Raw genomic sequence first — 17,113 nt, forward strand, 5'->3', positions numbered from 1 at the left:
TTGGAAAATGTAAAAACTAGATGGGCAGTGGAGCAGCGCTAATCCGCGTTGACATCTCGCCCGTTGTATATGAACCGCTTGGCCCACTGTGCCACAATGCAGCGGCAACACTTTTCTTGCCTTAAGCCAAATTTATAGCGATCTAAGTAGGTATAAAGCGCTCATTTTGTGGCAACAACAGCAAATGTGCAGCGACGACGACAGCGGCGACTTCGTTACGTTTTCGAGGAGTGGCCAACAGGAGTGCGGCTATTGTTTTGGCCAAAAGCCTCCAAGAGAAAACCCCCCAAATCTCCTTCATCTGCTGCTATTGTTTTTGCCTTTGTAATTTCTTTATCCCGTTGGCAGTGTGGCTCTCTTTGGCCAAGAACAATAGAAATGCATTGCACGAAAGCCGCCAGGAGAGAGTGGGCCAAGAAAGAGAGCTCAGGCTGAAGTTAAAGCCCAAAAAACCTGCGGCTAGTCCAAAACCGTTGACATGCACAGGAAACAATTAATGTATAATCCTTAATCCGATAGCAAAATCGTAGTAGTAGCAAAACAATATTTCAGATTTGTTCTTATTGGATTTATAATAACAATCTTCGTTAATAATAAAGAATCAAAATATTATATATATTTGCAAATTGTTTAGTTTATAAGCTAAATGTTTTCTCCGTGTGTTAGAAAGCGGGCGCGGTTGCATATGCAACCAAAAAGGGGGAGAGTCGAAAGGCGGCTATAATAGGGTTCCTACCTCTGCTCACTCGTGCGCGATTTAAAAAGAACTTCTTCCTGGGACTTTCAGTTCGTTTCTGTGCTCGGCCTTCGTTGTGGTAAACAGTTGGCCAACACTCAAAGGGGCGGGGGGAGCAGTGAATAACTGGGACAGTTTGGGACAACCGAAAAACAAATCCGCTTAAAGCACAGCATTACATACGAAATCTTTATAAAAAAGGCTTTTTAATTTTTTAATGATTTAAGTTATATTTTTTTAAACTTAAGCTTTTGGAAACCTCTTTTTTTCATTTATGGATATTAAAGTTTCTCTGACAAACCCTTAGTGATGCACATTAATATCTTCATAGATGTTTGACTCCCCAATAATAACGAACTGGTGACCATCGGCTCTGGAAATTATTTTTCAGCTTGCCCAAAGACCAGCAAGAATTTCCTTTTATTTGATTAGCTCGGCGAGAAGCCTACACTCCCGATTCAAGCCCAACCAATTGGCTTTCTAATTCCGGCCAATGGGGGTCACTTTGGACAACTTGAAGTAGGGAAATATCGAGAAAATCAGCCATTAATCACTTGCTATGACAAAATGCAAACCAAGGAAATGGATCGAATCCTTGGGAGGGTTTCCAAGAGAGGCCAGTGGTAAGACGTGTGGTATCGGGGTGTTAGACAGGTCAAACCGGTTTAATGCCGCTCCATCGCCTGATCCTCCCGCTCGACCCCCCATCTTTTCCAGCTCCTGCCGCTGCTGCTGCTGCTCCTGATACCCGGCTCATTATTATGCGCGCATTGTGCGTGGAAAGGCAACAGGAACTGGGCATTGCACATGGGCATAGGAATTTCAAAAGCCCAGGGCCCAGACCAAAAACTTGAAGCGTGCTCCGATTCTCAATTGCTGGCAGTATGGCACGGTATGGTGCATATGCCTCCAGGGACAATTCATGCAGCTGACCGGCGGAAAAAGGGGCAGCAGGGGGTTCACTTGGGGGAATCGTAAAAGGAAGCCAGTCTGGCAAAACTGCAAACTCGCAATTAAACAAAGCCCTTGCTGCACAGACAACGCATCCCGGTGGCAACGTGTCGGCATTGCATGTTGCTAGTTGCAGCAGCAACATCGCAGAGGCAACAACTCCGCCTCAAAGGACTCGAAACGCATTTCCGCCGACGCAGACGACTCGCTGCATTTTGCATTTTATGCAAACATCGCGTATCGGGCCGATCTCGTTTCGACTTTGGGTGGAGACCATTCCCATCTCCATCTCCATCTCCATTGGCCAAATGTGGTCTTGTCATATTTAGTTGGCAGAACAAAGCGTTCGCCATAAGCGCTTGCAAATCGCCAGCAAATCGCTGGGGAAACGCTATGCTCACTGAACATGCTTCATTTTAAAGCGTTTTTAAACGCTAACAAAACGGAACACAACCGTAAATGCATACGAGTATAACTTTAGAGAGGGGGGATATTTGCATTTAGGCGTTTTTTTCACTAGGGAATTCAGAGGAATGGCAGTCATTGGAGCTTCAAAACTCACTTTCTATTCAAACTTACAACATTAATGTTACTTTTTGGATGTTTTACGCAATTATAATTACCAGTCGGAAAAGGCGTCACATATATTTTTTGATGATAAATGCAAAACAAACTGAATATTAAAAATAAGTAACTTAAGCCTAATTACAATAAACTGTTGTTCTTTAAGGCGCTTACATGTGCCACAATTTTAAAGTATAAAACACCAATTAGTGATTCCCTCAGAGTAGTCAACCCCAATTTCAGATCCTTTTGACCTATAAATCCTTTTCGTTTGGGTTGAAGCCAGAAATTGCTCAACCTGAGCACCATTCTCCCAAAAACCAAACTGTAACCCAGCGGTTGTCCCAATTTGATTAAAAAAAAACCTGAGAGGAAGTGAGGCGTGGTAGAAATTCACTCGCCATGTCCACAATGCAAATGAGGTCCTTTCAGCGATCCTGGACATTGGTGCCTTGAACAGTTCCATCTCCATCAGAGGCCTCATCATCCTCGTCGCTGTGACAATTTAACACACAAATTCAGTGAAGCGTCAACTTGGGCAGGCATAAATTTACAAAATTCACCGCTGCCAACTCTCCCTCGCCGATATGTGCTTTAATTTTCCTTTTTCTTTCAGTTTTCCTTGCCAGTTTCCTTTTTTTTGCTGTACGAGTCAGTGAAGCGAAAAACTTTACAATCCATCAAATTAATGGAGCAATGTGTCACGAGGAGCCCTCTGGAGCAGATTCCCTGCACTTCGGACTGACAAACCGAGTGATACTGCTCCTTTTGTTCCTGCTGGTGAAATGTCATCAACTTGAAATTGTAAATCAAGCAAAAATTGATTGAACAAAGCGCTGCGCTTGAGGAGCCAAAAGAACTGAACAATGAAGTTAAAGGCCCGGGGAATGGGAGATGTACCCGTGGAGTGAAAGCCAAGGAGACCGACACTGACAATCTGTTGAATAGATTTGTGAACAGATTATGCACTTCCACCTTTCAGATGCCACAACAAACATCCTTTGAATGAGAAATCAAGGATTTGTGGTGCTTTTAAGCGATAGCACTGGAAATAGGCGTTTAACATTTGAGATTTGATCCTTTTTGTTATAATCCTTCCTTCAACTCATTTATTTCAATAAACATGTCAATGAAATGTACTGATTAATGTAAGAAATATTTGCATTAATTAATAAAGTCCTAAAACGAATCCACATTAATGCAATTTAAATTAATTATCTAGAAATCTATTTAAATTTTACGAAAACCATTGTTTTGACCAGTTGAAAAAATCTGGATATTTCTACCCATTTAATAATCGTATTTTATCTGTCAATCTGTCAAAAGTGTGTCCACTCAAAAAAGAACGTAGGCCTCCGGCAGTGACAAAACTTTCGAACCTTTCACCTGGTACCTGATAGTACGAAATACAATTAACACAGATAATGTGCCGCTGGGTCAGCCCACTTGGCACCACATGGCCACTCCACCACATCTCCACATCACCACGTCCACCGAAAAGTCGAAAGGCCTCCGAGAAGTGTCCCCACCTTGTCCAGGGAACTTGCAACTTGGGAACTGGGCGCTTGGGTGCCTGCAACCGCCTTTCACTACACAGAAGTGGCTTTAATGCAGTTTCCTGGGCAGCGCGGCGATGGCATAATGAAAGTCCTACGCCATTGCCATGGGTGAAAAACTTTCGCAAATATGCAAATCGTCCCACTGCCATTTGCACGTACAAATGTAACGAACATTTTATAGACTTATCACGCGACACGCGGCCGACGAGAGCGGTCCATAAATCTAAACGATATGCGCCCCATTGCCGCCCACTTGCAACTTGCCACTTGCGATTTGCAGTGCTGATGGTGGTGCTGCTGCTGTTCATATTGCTGTTGGTGTTCAGCACTCAGAAAAATTACGCTCGATTTCATTCAATTCTAGAAAGTATACTTTCAAAAAGTTTAATGGTTTGAGCAATAGTAAGGTAACAAAAAATATGTCTAATCATGTTCATCAGCTTATTAATAATCGAATTGTTTCTCTATATACCCTCAATTGTATTCTAAAGGATTTTTAATTATTCGGAAACCTAAGATTCAACTTATTTATGAGGCAAATTTCCTTAAAGTAGTAAGAATAAGAGCCAATAACGTACTATTTGACTATTTACTATCTATGACTATTTGACTAGTATAATCATGGGGTTTCTTTATATTACAATTTGAAAGTGCGTTAAAACGACGTAAAATTTAATATTAGTTTTTTCCCAGTGTGATGTTTGTGCTTCTGCCTCTGATTTCGACTTTTGCTGATGTCGACGTCGTCACGAGTGGCAACAATTAATTTTCATACGCAGACGCAGTTGGCCGTCGTGGCTTTGGGGCTGTGGAGATGTGAAGATGTGGAGAAGTGGAGTTGAGGCTACTCTGGCAGGACTGAGAGTTGGATCCGCAGACATGTGGACGGGAGGCCCCAGAAGTCAGAATGGCTGGCAGGGAGCGGATGGCAGTTTCAGAGTCTTCGACAGAGGCGACAAACAAATTGCACATCGATGCGACTGAGAAGATGCCGACTTGTGGCATTCTAGGAAAATAAATTTAAATAAACGCAAGCTCTCCCTTCCTGTATTTTATTTTCTTCCTTTCTCAGAGGACAAAGCGATAGCGAATGAGAATTGAAAATGCAAATTTGCGCGAAAATAAAATCAAGTGAAGTGGCAGAAGCAGAAGCAGCAGGATAAATTGCTGAGCGGAGTGGAGTGAAGTGGTTTGGAGTTGGGCCACAAGTGTTTTAACAATGTTTGCATGGCGCATTACGTGATTTGGCCTCCGCCCACAGCTCACCGCCATCCCCCAACTCTGGCCGGCTCATCCTAAACCCAATCCCAATCCTTCCACTTGGCTGCTCCTTGCGTGTTAGTACCGTGTTTAAATTTGAATAAAACGCAGTGCGAAGACAGCGCAAACAGCGAAAACAATGCGAATCCTAGTCCAGAGATCAGGTGATCTTGGAATACACTGCAATTGGGAAGTGAATCGGCTCAATCGGTCCAATTAGGACATTTTTGAGGATTAATAGATACTCCTTATTGTACAATTATTTTCCTCTAATAAATGTAATATCTATTAGATATCATTTGCATTAAAATATGCAGGGATAGTTAGGTCATCTACCTTGTTTATTATTTTGTATGGCTCCTGATAATGCCAGGTCCCTTAGCAAAGTAGTGATACCCTTTTGTGGGTACAGTATACCGGCGATAAGAACATCGCATCGAAGTGGGTGTTTCTTGCGGCTGCTACCACTCGATCCCATTGACGCCTCCGCCTTCGTCTTGGCCTCTTACTGGCTATCATCGCCTCCGCACTCCATCCTCTAGACTCCAGGTCCCTGTCCTCCAAGACCCGCCAGCTCCCTTGTCTGCGGAGCGACACTTTCCGAGGCTCTGGGCGTCGATAACATTCTTGGCCGGCGACATTTTGCATGTCTGGGGCTTCCTTCGCGTCGAGAGTCGATAAATTAGCGCATGCATCTTCATTTCGATGGTTGGGAAGTGCATTAGTACCGGTGAAAGGCTTTAGCCGGAGACCTGAGGGCCAAATCAAGAACAATGGGGGCAGGATGCCCACAACTCCCTTCAACAACAGCGTTCTCCATTTTCATTCCGCTGCTGAGTCATTATTAGAATCTGCAGCTGCGATTGCACCGGCGGCTCAAATCCAATTACAATGCAAAGTCAGCAGGCACACACACAATGGTTCGGGATTGTTGGTGCCCAAGACGCTCCGAACCTGAATCCAGTTGCCTCCATTTCGATCGGCAATTTGGTCTTAGCTCCGGACATGGCCGAAAGCCGCTGGCGAGCATTGTCCACTCTCTGTGGGCCTTTCTGCTTTATTATAGCAACGCTTATACAGATTAGAATAAATCAACTTGTCCCCCCGCGCAACGACTAGACTCGTTCTGCTCTCGTTTTGCCTGTCCGGCGATCGGAGAACACTACCGGCAACAACAATCTAAACTGGCCAGTTGGTTGTATGCAGCTGCCTTGGTTGTGCAGAGAAAAAAACATAAAATCTGGTAATTTACATAATTTTTAATACACTGGGTATATTACCAGTTATAAAAGCCGACATTGGAACAAGTGCAAAATTAACGAAAAAGTATAGAATAATGATTCTATTATTATGAAACATTTACGATTATGTTTATTGTTTGTTGTAGTGTAGTATCTGAAGTCCAGACCCTGGACTGACCACCCTACTCCCCAGAAAGTTGGCCGCGGATCCCCATTAACTGCGCACCGACCAAAAGGATGTTTGCGGAGATAAGCAGGCAAATAAGTTGGCTTACGCTAGAAAAGGAATTAATAATGCAGAAATGATGGGCTGCACTTTTCAGGTTGCAGGTTGTTGCACGACCGGACGACTAGGATCGGAAATGCAGAATGTATTGGGTATTGGATATTGGGTAATGGAGAATGTATAACAACACCATCCAAATGATCTTCGAAGGAACTCGCACTACTCGCTGGTGCGGTTGGAACTTTTCCTGGAGCTGCATGTCCATTAAGCGTATATTTACATATGGTTTAGCCAGGTTAAATATGAAAAAACGACGAAGAGCGAATGAGAAATTTCAACATTTTCTGGCATATCGATAGAAGTGGTGGATAAAAATAATAAAATTGAGAAAAATATAAAAATATACAAAAGTGACAGTTTTGGTTGACCGACCAAAAGTTGATCTTAATCTTTCTAGCTTTTATAGTTCGTAAGATCCCGACGTTCATATGAATGCACATGGCCAGATTGACTCATCTATTGATCTTGATCAAGAATATATATATTTTATATGGTAGGAAACTAACTAACTACTAACATTCACATTTAATATATAAAATCTTACATATACATACATATATAAAAAGACCTGACGAGACACAAGCATTTCCAAGTTAAGTATCGTCGAAGGTCAAAGTTGTTGAATAAATTGTTTACAACTTAATAGCCCTATTTAAACTTTTTTGTAAGCCCCAAGCCGCAACTCCAATGTTCCGTCCAGTGCATGGGAGAACATAAACTCCAACACTTGACCGACCAACAAACATTGGACCCAAGCAAATCCTACAAATTAAACGCATTCAAGTGCAAGATGCAGGAATTTTGATTGGGTCAACCGAGTCGGAGAACTCCGCGCGGTAGCTGAAAAATGCCATAACAAAATGTGTCAAGTGCCAGACATAAATGCCTAAGTAAGAGAGCTCCGAGAAGAGTAAAGAACGGACCCCGAGATTGGGGAACAATGATGCCGTTCGGCATCCTCCTGCTTGGTTCCATGGCCTGCGGCCCTTTTGCTGAATCGAATCGAATCGAATCGAATGGGATCGGGCTGAATCGCCTTGGATCCTTGAAACAATAAATTTTCGGTGCGTCACTTTTTGTTTGCTTCTCCCGTTGGCAGGCTTTTGGTTCTTGTCCCGAGCCTTTCAATTAAAAAAGCGCAATTGGGGCTATACGGGCTAGCCAATCGCTGGGACTTGTACTTATTTGTAAGTTGCACGCATGCTGCTCCAGCTCTTTCTTTCTTATATCGAAGTCAACGGTCCCTTCTGAGTTTCCATTAATTTACATAAAAATATCTTAATTGCGAGCCAGCGACAGCGGCAACTCGATTCGATTCGATTCGATTTTTTGCGCTTATCAATGCGATGTCATGTCGCCGACGCCCTGAGCTCAGAATCCTCCAAGTGTACACTAAAAAAAAATTCTATATGTTAGACACAGGATAAATAAATAAAATAGAAAACTCCTCATGCTTGTATGTGTACATACAAATGTAGAGGATACACACAAAATGAATTCGAAATTGCAATAGGGTAATATTTTTAATATAAGTTAGTGAAACAAATTTAGAGATCAGAGTGATCTCTCCTCCTTTCTGAAAAACGTAAGATCGCCATCTCGATCCACATGGCATCCACTTGCACGGGACAGCAACACATGTCGGGCGACACTTGCAACCCGCCAGTTGTGGAGCATCCGATGTCCTCCGTCCTGCGTCCGCTGTCCAATGAGCCCGACGACTCCTTTGTCCATGCATAATCGCTGATAAATGTGGCTTTCGGTGCTGCAAAAATGATTTGTTGATAATTAATGCAGTCGCCTTGGGTGGGGGCAGCAAAAAATGGGGGACAAACTGCCCGAAACCCGTTTGCCGCATGCCGCTAAAGAAACATTTCATATATGTATGTATAAGAACAGCAGCCAGCAATTTGTGCCATTGTTGTTGTGGTTGTTCTTGTTGTTGCAATCAGGCCTGAAAGGCAATCAACGCACAGTAATTCATGCCGCCTGACAGCACCAGCACCAGCTCCATTCTCCAGACCCCGACTCCAGACTTCAGACTACAGGCTCCATCTCCAGATTCCAGATCCCAGTTCCCATTCCAAAATAAGCCAAGTGAAAATTGTTTCCTACGATTTTTCTGCGCCTGCGTCACGCAGTTAATTGTAAATAGTGGATGGGGGAGGTGAAGAGGGAGGTGGGGCCAACATGATCGCAATTAATGGGGCCAAAGTTAGTCGGCTGCTTAATCGTGGACACTTGATCAATTTGGCACGCAATACGATCGGTAAGGAAATAATTAGGGAGCAAAGGAGAAAGGGGGACTAAAATGAAATTACCAGATATTCTGAAACTAAGTTCAGCAAATTTTCTTAGACCTAATTTTTTGATTTAAAAACAATAACAGTCAGAAGACAGGTGCTTACAGGCACAACTTAAATGCAACTCTGTTTATGTCGCAGCCCTGGTAAAGGTATTTGTAACCTTAACTAGGCAGCCCTGGGAGCTTTTAGTTTACGTATTTTATTTCTAACTTCGTTCAACGTCAATCGATTTAATTTAGCAATTTCGAACATGAATTTGAACAAAGCCAGAAATGAAATGATTACGATGTCCGAGCAAGTGTGCAAGGATGCGGAGCAGTGGCAAAGGGGGATCCAGAATGGTCAGGCGGCCATGAGGCAAATCAGGACCATAAATCTTAAGCTATTCAGCACGGAGAATAAGCTCAACAATGCGGACTCGCGTAAGGAGCTCCAGACCACGGAGAAACGAATCAACCAGTTGTACCAACGCCTCCAACGTCCTCTCGCTACGATAGACAAAATATTGAAGACCCTGACCGAGATCAGGGACAACACTGCCAGGATGTTAAGCCGCTTGACCCTATTTTTGGACGACGATACACTGGCGAAGCACAGGATAACGCCCAAGCTCGAGAGTTCCAAGCTTCTGGTGGTGCTGCAGTTTCTAAGCTACCGTTACGATGCGGAATGGGAGGTCAAGGAGATGGTCGTGAGTAAGTCGGCGATCGGGCATGGGATCTTCCTTTTGGTTCTATCAACATTGGGCCAATCCCAGACAGAGTTAAAAAGTAGCTAAGTTTCCGACCCTAATAAGTATATATATGTTGGAAAGTATGTATGTGTGCAAAAGTCACATAGCTTACATATACTCCTGCATAGCAGAGAGTAGGATAGAGAGAAGATGAATTGCTTATTGTAGCTTATCTTCATTCTGTCTTTTGTAGCTTTGTGGTATGTGGCTTTGTGTGTGTACTCATGATCTACGCGTCGTCAGTCGATTTATGAAAGCGAGCGTGTGCAGTTCTTACAATAAAGTGACACAGAAAATAAAACATCAAAGTGCCTATTTATTTCATGCTGGTCTGACAATATTTAAATATATAATTGAATTCCACAATAATATTAGCCAATTACCATAGGTTATGGGCCCAGACACAAAATAGCATTGAAATAATTAAGTCTTTGATTGTTAATAACAAGCTACAATAAAAAGTGAAGAATAATACATGTGTATATATATGTACATACATATATGCATTGAATTGCTAATATATGCATATACATATTTAATATAATTACATACATATAGTTGTATGGCAGTTTAATATGTGCGCGTCTTAAACGTTTATAATAATTTCACAATTTCGTCGCATACACATAAGCGTTTTTTTTTCTCGCGCGAAAAACCGCGACGCTGTAGCTGGTGTCGGTACCAAATTTTTTTTTTCTCTTCTTTCTCTCTTCTTATTCTTGCAGTCACCGCATTTCTAAGAAGACAAACGAATACAAGTTGTGTGTATTGAGTAAAAAGGAAGAATGGATAAAGGAAAGAGAAATATTAAACCTTTTGATGGGGAAAAATATTCAATTTGGAAGTATAGAGTGAGAGTGCTTTTAGAAGAAAATGATTTATTGAGTGTAATAGATGACGAACAAAATATAGTGAATGATGATATTAAAAAGGCACAAAGACAAGCAAAAAGCATAATTGTTGAATATCTGAGTGACTCGTTTTTGTTTCATGCAAATAATGCATGTACACCTAAGGAGATTTTTGCTAAATTAGACGAAATCTATGAAAGAAAAAGTTTAGCTTCACAACTCTCATTAAGAAAACAACTATTGGGGTTAAAGTTAAAGGGTGATACTTCGCTACAAAATCATTTCTATTTGTTTGATAATTTAATAACTGAGCTCATTGCGTCAGGTGCAAAAATAGATGAAATGGACAAAATTTCACACTTACTTCTAACTCTTCCAACATGCTACGATGGGGTCGTAACTGCAATAGAGACACTATCTGAAGCAAATCTGACTTTAGCATTTGTTAAAAATCGACTACTTGACCAAGAGACAAAACTAAAAAAATACAAGCAAGGACACAAGCGCAAAAGTTCTTCAAGCGATAGGCAATAACCAAGTTAAAGAAAATAAATATAAAAACAAAGGAATGCACAAAAAACAATTGAAGAATAAATTTAAATCGAAGCCGAAATGTTTTCATTGTGGAAAACCAGGACATTTAAAGAGAGATTGTTTCTTATTGAAACGGCAGGCAGGAAATCTAAATGTTGGTAGTAATATTAGTGGACAAGAGAAGCAAGCTCAAATTGCAACAACCAATTCTCAACGAGGCTTTGCATTCATGATTAGAAAGGAAAACATAAATAAAAATATGGGGCTGATTGAATTCATCCTGGACTCCGGTGCATCAGATCATCTCATCAATGATATGTCGTTGTTTTCTGAACATGAAAACTTGCAAAATCATATTGCCATCGAAATTGCAAAGCGTGGAGAGTACATACATGCAACTGCAAAAGGAGTGGTTAACCTTACCAGTAGTGGAAGGGAAATAACGCTGAAGAATGTGCTGTACTGTAAAGAAATTCCACATAATCTATTATCAGTGAAGAAGATGCAAGATGCTGGAATGACGGTTGAGTTTAACCCGGATGGCATCAGAGTAACTAAAGATGGTAATCTAGCGTTTGATGGAACATGTGAGTACAATGTACCAATAATAAGATTTAACATGAATAGTAGAGTATACACATCAAAAGTTAGAAATAGTGCTGAGTATCGCTTGTGGCATGAAAGATTGGGTCATATAAGTGCAGGCAAATTCTTAGAGATAAAACAAAATGAACTATTTGAAGATATAAATATATTAAAAGACATAGAGCTAAATCAAGATCTATGTGAGGCTTGTATAAACGGCAAGCAATCTAGATTAAAATTTAATAAATTTAAAAACAAAGAAAATATCCAGAGACCTTTGTTTGTAGTCCATTCCGATGTCTGTGGGCCAATCACACCCTCTACTATTGATAATAAAAACTATTACGTTGTTTTTATTGATGAATACACACATTACTGTGTGACATATATAATTAAATATAAATCAGATGTTTTCTCTGTATATAAAGATTTTATCGCCAAGAGTGAGGCTCATTTCAATTTAAAATTAGTAAACCTTTATATAGATAACGGTAGGGAGTATCTTTCAAATGAAATGCGTGATTTCTGTGTTGAAAAAGGCATAAGCTATCATTTAACGATTCCTCATACTCCACAATTGAATGGTGTGTCAGAGCGGATGATTAGAACAATCACAGAAAAGGCTCGATCAATGATTAATAGCTCTAAGCTTAATAAATGTTTTTGGGGTGAAGCTGTTTTAACAGCAACATACTTAATTAACAGGTCCCCAAGTAGAGCGTTGAAAGAAAAGAAGACACCATATGAAATGTGGCATAATAAAAAGCCAATCTTAAAATATCTTAGGATATTTGGTTCAACAGTATATGCACTTAATAAAATGCATAAAAGAAAATTTGATGACAAGTCAATTAAAACAATACTTGTCGGTTATGAACCAAATGGGTACAAATTGTGGAATGAGAAATCGAGACAATTTATGACAGCTAGGGATGTTGTGGTGGATGAAATAAACATGTTAAAGTCTAAGTTGGTACATGAAGAAGACTCGGAGGTTCAACTTGAAAGTGTTGATGATTCTTTAAATGAAGAAAATGAAGAGTCAGATTTTCCAATGGTGGAAAATGATGAATCTGTTGATTCAAGGATGAATGTACAACATAGTGAAAATTCCACATGTCTAAAGAATGCCGATCCAGTTATAGAAACTGGTGATGAAATAAAAGATAACAAATGTGAGCAAGAAATCAGACGCAGTGAAAGAAATAAAGGTAAACCTAAACTATCGTATAGATTTTTAGAAAAATGTCTAATGAATACTCAAGTCTGTTTAAATGATATTCCCAGTACAATTGACGAAATTGAATTTCGTGATGACAGATCTTTTTGGGAAAAAGCCATACAAGATGAACTTGATTCACATTCAGAAAATAAAACATGGAGTTTGGTGCAGAAGCCTAATAATAAAAACATAGTAGATTGTAAATGGGTTTTTAGTATTAAACAAGATGAGTTTGGAAACTTAGTAAAGTATAAAGCAAGGCTAGTAGCACGAGGCTTTACACAAGAATATATGACTGATTATGATGAGACATTTGCACCAGTTGCACGAATTACCAGTTTTCGATTTTTGTTGGCCCTTTCAAACCAATACAATTTACAAGTCCATCATATGGATGTGAAAACAGCATTCTTAAATGGAACACTAAAAGATGAAATCTACATGAAGGCTCCAAAAGGGTTGCCATACTGCGATGAGAATGCAGTATGCAAGCTTAATAAAGCTATTTATGGCCTTAAACAAGCCGCAAGATGCTGGTTTGAAGTTTTTGAAAATGTGCTTAAAGATGTTGGATTTGAAAATCTAAAAGTTGATCGCTGTATCTATATTTTAGATAAAGGAAATTTCTTAGATAATATCTATATTTTATTATATGTGGACGATGTAATAATTGCCACTAGTAAATCCGAAACAATGTCTAAATTCAAATCATACCTTCTAAATAAATTTAAAATGACTGACTTAAAAGAAGTTCGATATTTTATCGGAATTAAAATTGATAGAAATAAAAGTCAGATATGTCTCAGTCAATCTGCATATATAAAGAATGTGTTAAGAAAGTTTAATATGGAAGACTGCAATGCAGTTAGTACACCTCTCCCAAGCAAACTGAACTATGAGGCTCTACAATCTGAAGAATCATATGAGGCACCATGTAGAAACTTGATTGGTTGTTTGATGTACATCATGTTATGTACTCGCCCAGACTTAAGTACATCAATAAGTATTCTAAGTCGATATACGAACAACAATAATAAGGAATTATGGCTATGTCTTAAAAGAGTTTTAAGGTATTTAAAAGGAACTGTTGATTTGAGATTGAAGTTTGAGAAAAATGTACAGTTTAGTAATATTCTTATTGGATATGTTGATTCTGATTGGGCAGGAAATGAGACAGACAGAAGAAGTACTACTGGTTATTTATTTAAAATGTTTGAAAGTTGTTTAATTTCATGGAGCACAATGAAACAAAAATCTGTTGCAGCTTCATCCACCGAAGCAGAGTACATGGCCTTATTTGAAGGTGTTAGAGAAGCCTTATGGCTGAAGTCTTTATTGGTTGAAATTAAGCTAGAATTAAATAGTCCAATAGATATCTATGAAGATAATCAAGGTTGTATTAGTATTGCAAATAACCCAACTTGCCACAAGAGAACTAAGCACATAGACATTAAATATCATTTTACAAGAGAACAAGTTGAAAGTAAACTTATTTGTATTAAGTATATTTCTACAGATTTACAACTTGCTGATATACTTACTAAGCCGTTACCATCTGCAAGATTCATTACATTGAGAAGTGGACTTGGACTCTCAGAATGAATTAAAACATAATATTCTTGGATTAAACTACAGAGGAACCGGACTGAACTGGGGCTCGTGAAATAAAGTAACATTTAATTTAATTTAATAAATAAAACTGTTTATTTTATAATTTTGAATTTCTTACAAAGACGAAATAATGTTAATTTTTAGTTAAAATTGTTTGCAAAACTGAATTAATGTAAATAATATGTTCGATTGATCTGATTGGGTTTTACTGGGTTTCCCCAACTCCTCGCAGCGAATGCTGGATCAAAATTATTCCCCAGAAGGACATGCACAGTCTTGTTAGTAATAAAAGTACAGCAATGTAACTTTTGAGGTGGCGTGTTGGAAAGTATGTATGTGTGCAAAAGTCACATAGCTTACATATACTCCTGCATAGCAGAGAGTAGGATAGAGAGAAGATGAATTGCTTATTGTAGCTTATCTTCATTCTGTCTTTTGTAGCTTTGTGGTATGTGGCTTTGTGTGTGTACTCATGATCTACGCGTCGTCAGTCGATTTATGAAAGCGAGCGTGTGCAGTTCTTACAATAAAGTGACACAGAAAATAAAACATCAAAGTGCCTATTTATTTCATGCTGGTCTGACAATATTTAAATATATAATTGAATTCCACAATAATATTAGCCAATTACCATAATATATTATTAAACTGGATCAAGTGGATCTGTCTGTCCGTATGTCCGTCCGTATGACCGCTGTGATCTCGGGAACTACACATAAAAGCTAGACAGTGGAGAGCATGCAGATGGCAATATTGTAATATTATTGCCACGTCCACTAACACCCACAAACCGCTCAAAACTGTCACGGCCACACATTAAAAAAATGTTATAATAAATTCTTTGTCTTTTGGCCAACTGTAACAACTGCAAAATGCTGACACGCCCACAAGTTTCCAAAATGATGTGCTTTCTTTATTCCAAGCCAAGAAAACATTTTTAATTTTCTCCTTCGCACTAACACTACCTGAGTAAACAGTATGTGCAGATCGAGGAATCCTCAGTTGTTTTTTAATAATCATCATAGTCATCGGTATTTATGTCCCTTGCAGACGACTTGGAGAGCATCAGCAACTCCTATGAGCTGGATCTTGTGATGGATTGCTGGACCACTTGCAGTCACGCCGGTGGTCTGGAGTTCTCCAACATGATGCGCGAATATTACCTGATCATTGATCGCCGGCAACCTTTGGTGAAGTCAATATGAAACGAGAAAATATCCTATTTCCGAGATACCAAGAGAGTCAATTACATACATTTAAATCCACTATATTAAGAAAACACGTTACGTTTTAAATTTGATGTTAGTTTTATTTGAAAAATTGTTTTTTAGTTTGTATTTGTTACCGCCTGTTTGCCAAACAAATCTATAATCTGTAAAGAAATTACAAAAAATTTGTTGTTCCTTTTTTGTGTCGTTTTTGCTTTGCACATTTAAAATTTGACCCATTTTTTGACCTTTGCTATTTGCTCTTCGATTTTGCTCTTGTTTCGTTTATGACGTGGTAGCAAAACAAAACTTAATTGTAATTTTACTACAACAACATTTTGTTTTTGCCCTTTAATTCAATTGTATATATTATATAATATGCAATTCTGTAGCTAGATTTTGACATTCATGTTCTCGTACAAATCTCAATATATATTTGTATATATATATATAGTGTGTGTATGGTGTCTATAACATGCGCTCTTTTGTTTTATAAACAAATGTCTGTCCTCACTTGAAATTGCTCCACGTCTTTCGATTTTGGGGATTTGTTTTGTTTTCGGGATTCATCGGTCGAATGTCCTCGAAACTAATTTAACTTAATAATTGCAAACTAGGCTAGGCTAGTAAATGTTTTCCTCGACAACGCTTAATGCACTTTTTTGTTTGTATTTTCCTTTGCTTTGTTGTTTAATTTTTAATTAGTTCTCAAGCCCTAAACTTGTCCTAAATTAACTTTACAATGAACGTGTATAACTTGTAGTCGCTCGCATTTCCTCAACTTAATCTCCAAGTGAATTATGGTTGTCCTTAGTTTAATCTAATCCGTATTTAGAAAATGTTCAACTCGTAAACTGAGTTTTATTTATTAAAAAACTGTTCCCATTTTGGTTTTAAATCCATATCCATATATATTTTTCCTTTTGTTTTCTTTATTATTTTTTTTTTTGGTTTCGTTTGCTATGAATGCTTGTTGTCAATTGTTGCGGTAAATGTTTCGAGTTGGCTTTCATTTTTTATATTTCTGTTTTAAAGACATTTGTTGTGCTTTACACTTAATTATTGCTATAATTACTTGCTTTTATTGGCGCCCGGGAACTTTGGTTTCCCGGGAAATGAATAAGAGAGTGTGTGGCAACTGAAACCTTAGCTAGGAAAAACTTGGCAAGCGCGGTAATATCGATCTCTAGAAAATGATTGTAAGCGGTTCCTTATTTACAGCGTGCACTTGCGTGATATATAGATATGGGTGTTCTATGTGGGTTCTGGGTTAGGTGGATATGGAGGCGAAATCAAATGAAATAATGAACAATCAGGTTTGCAAACAAGTTCGGTTTATTACACAAATAAAAAGAATACTAAATGAAATCGAAACTACTTAAAAGATATGCATGTGGGGTGTTGTGTTTCTATGTTGGTGTTGGTGTTGATAATTACTAGAAAACGTCTTTGTAATCGTAGGTTTT

At 39.0% G+C, this 17,113-nt stretch overlaps 1 protein-coding gene across 3 annotated transcripts; it reads left to right on the forward strand.

The window, feature by feature from the left end:
* Positions 1-8,777: 8,777 nt before the first annotated feature.
* On the forward strand, positions 8,778-16,825 carry LOC122617280. 3 transcript variants are annotated; one of them, XM_043793075.1, is made up of 4 exons: positions 8,778-8,866; positions 9,143-9,325; positions 9,401-9,598; positions 15,490-16,825. In XM_043793075.1, exons 1-4 carry the CDS (start codon positions 8,788-8,790, stop codon positions 15,642-15,644), a joined length of 615 nt encoding a protein of 204 aa, XP_043649010.1. In that variant the 5' UTR covers positions 8,778-8,787; the 3' UTR covers positions 15,645-16,825. The 3 variants fall into 3 exon arrangements, with proteins under 3 accessions (XP_043649010.1, XP_043649009.1, XP_043649011.1); XM_043793074.1 differs by having other exon boundaries at positions 9,143-9,598; XM_043793076.1 differs by having other exon boundaries at positions 9,143-9,594.
* The last annotated feature ends 288 nt before the right edge of the window (positions 16,826-17,113 follow it).

This window comes from Drosophila teissieri, chromosome 3L (genome assembly GCF_016746235.2).
Source record: "Drosophila teissieri strain GT53w chromosome 3L, Prin_Dtei_1.1, whole genome shotgun sequence".
NCBI classification, from domain to species: Eukaryota; Metazoa; Arthropoda; class Insecta; order Diptera; family Drosophilidae; genus Drosophila; species Drosophila teissieri.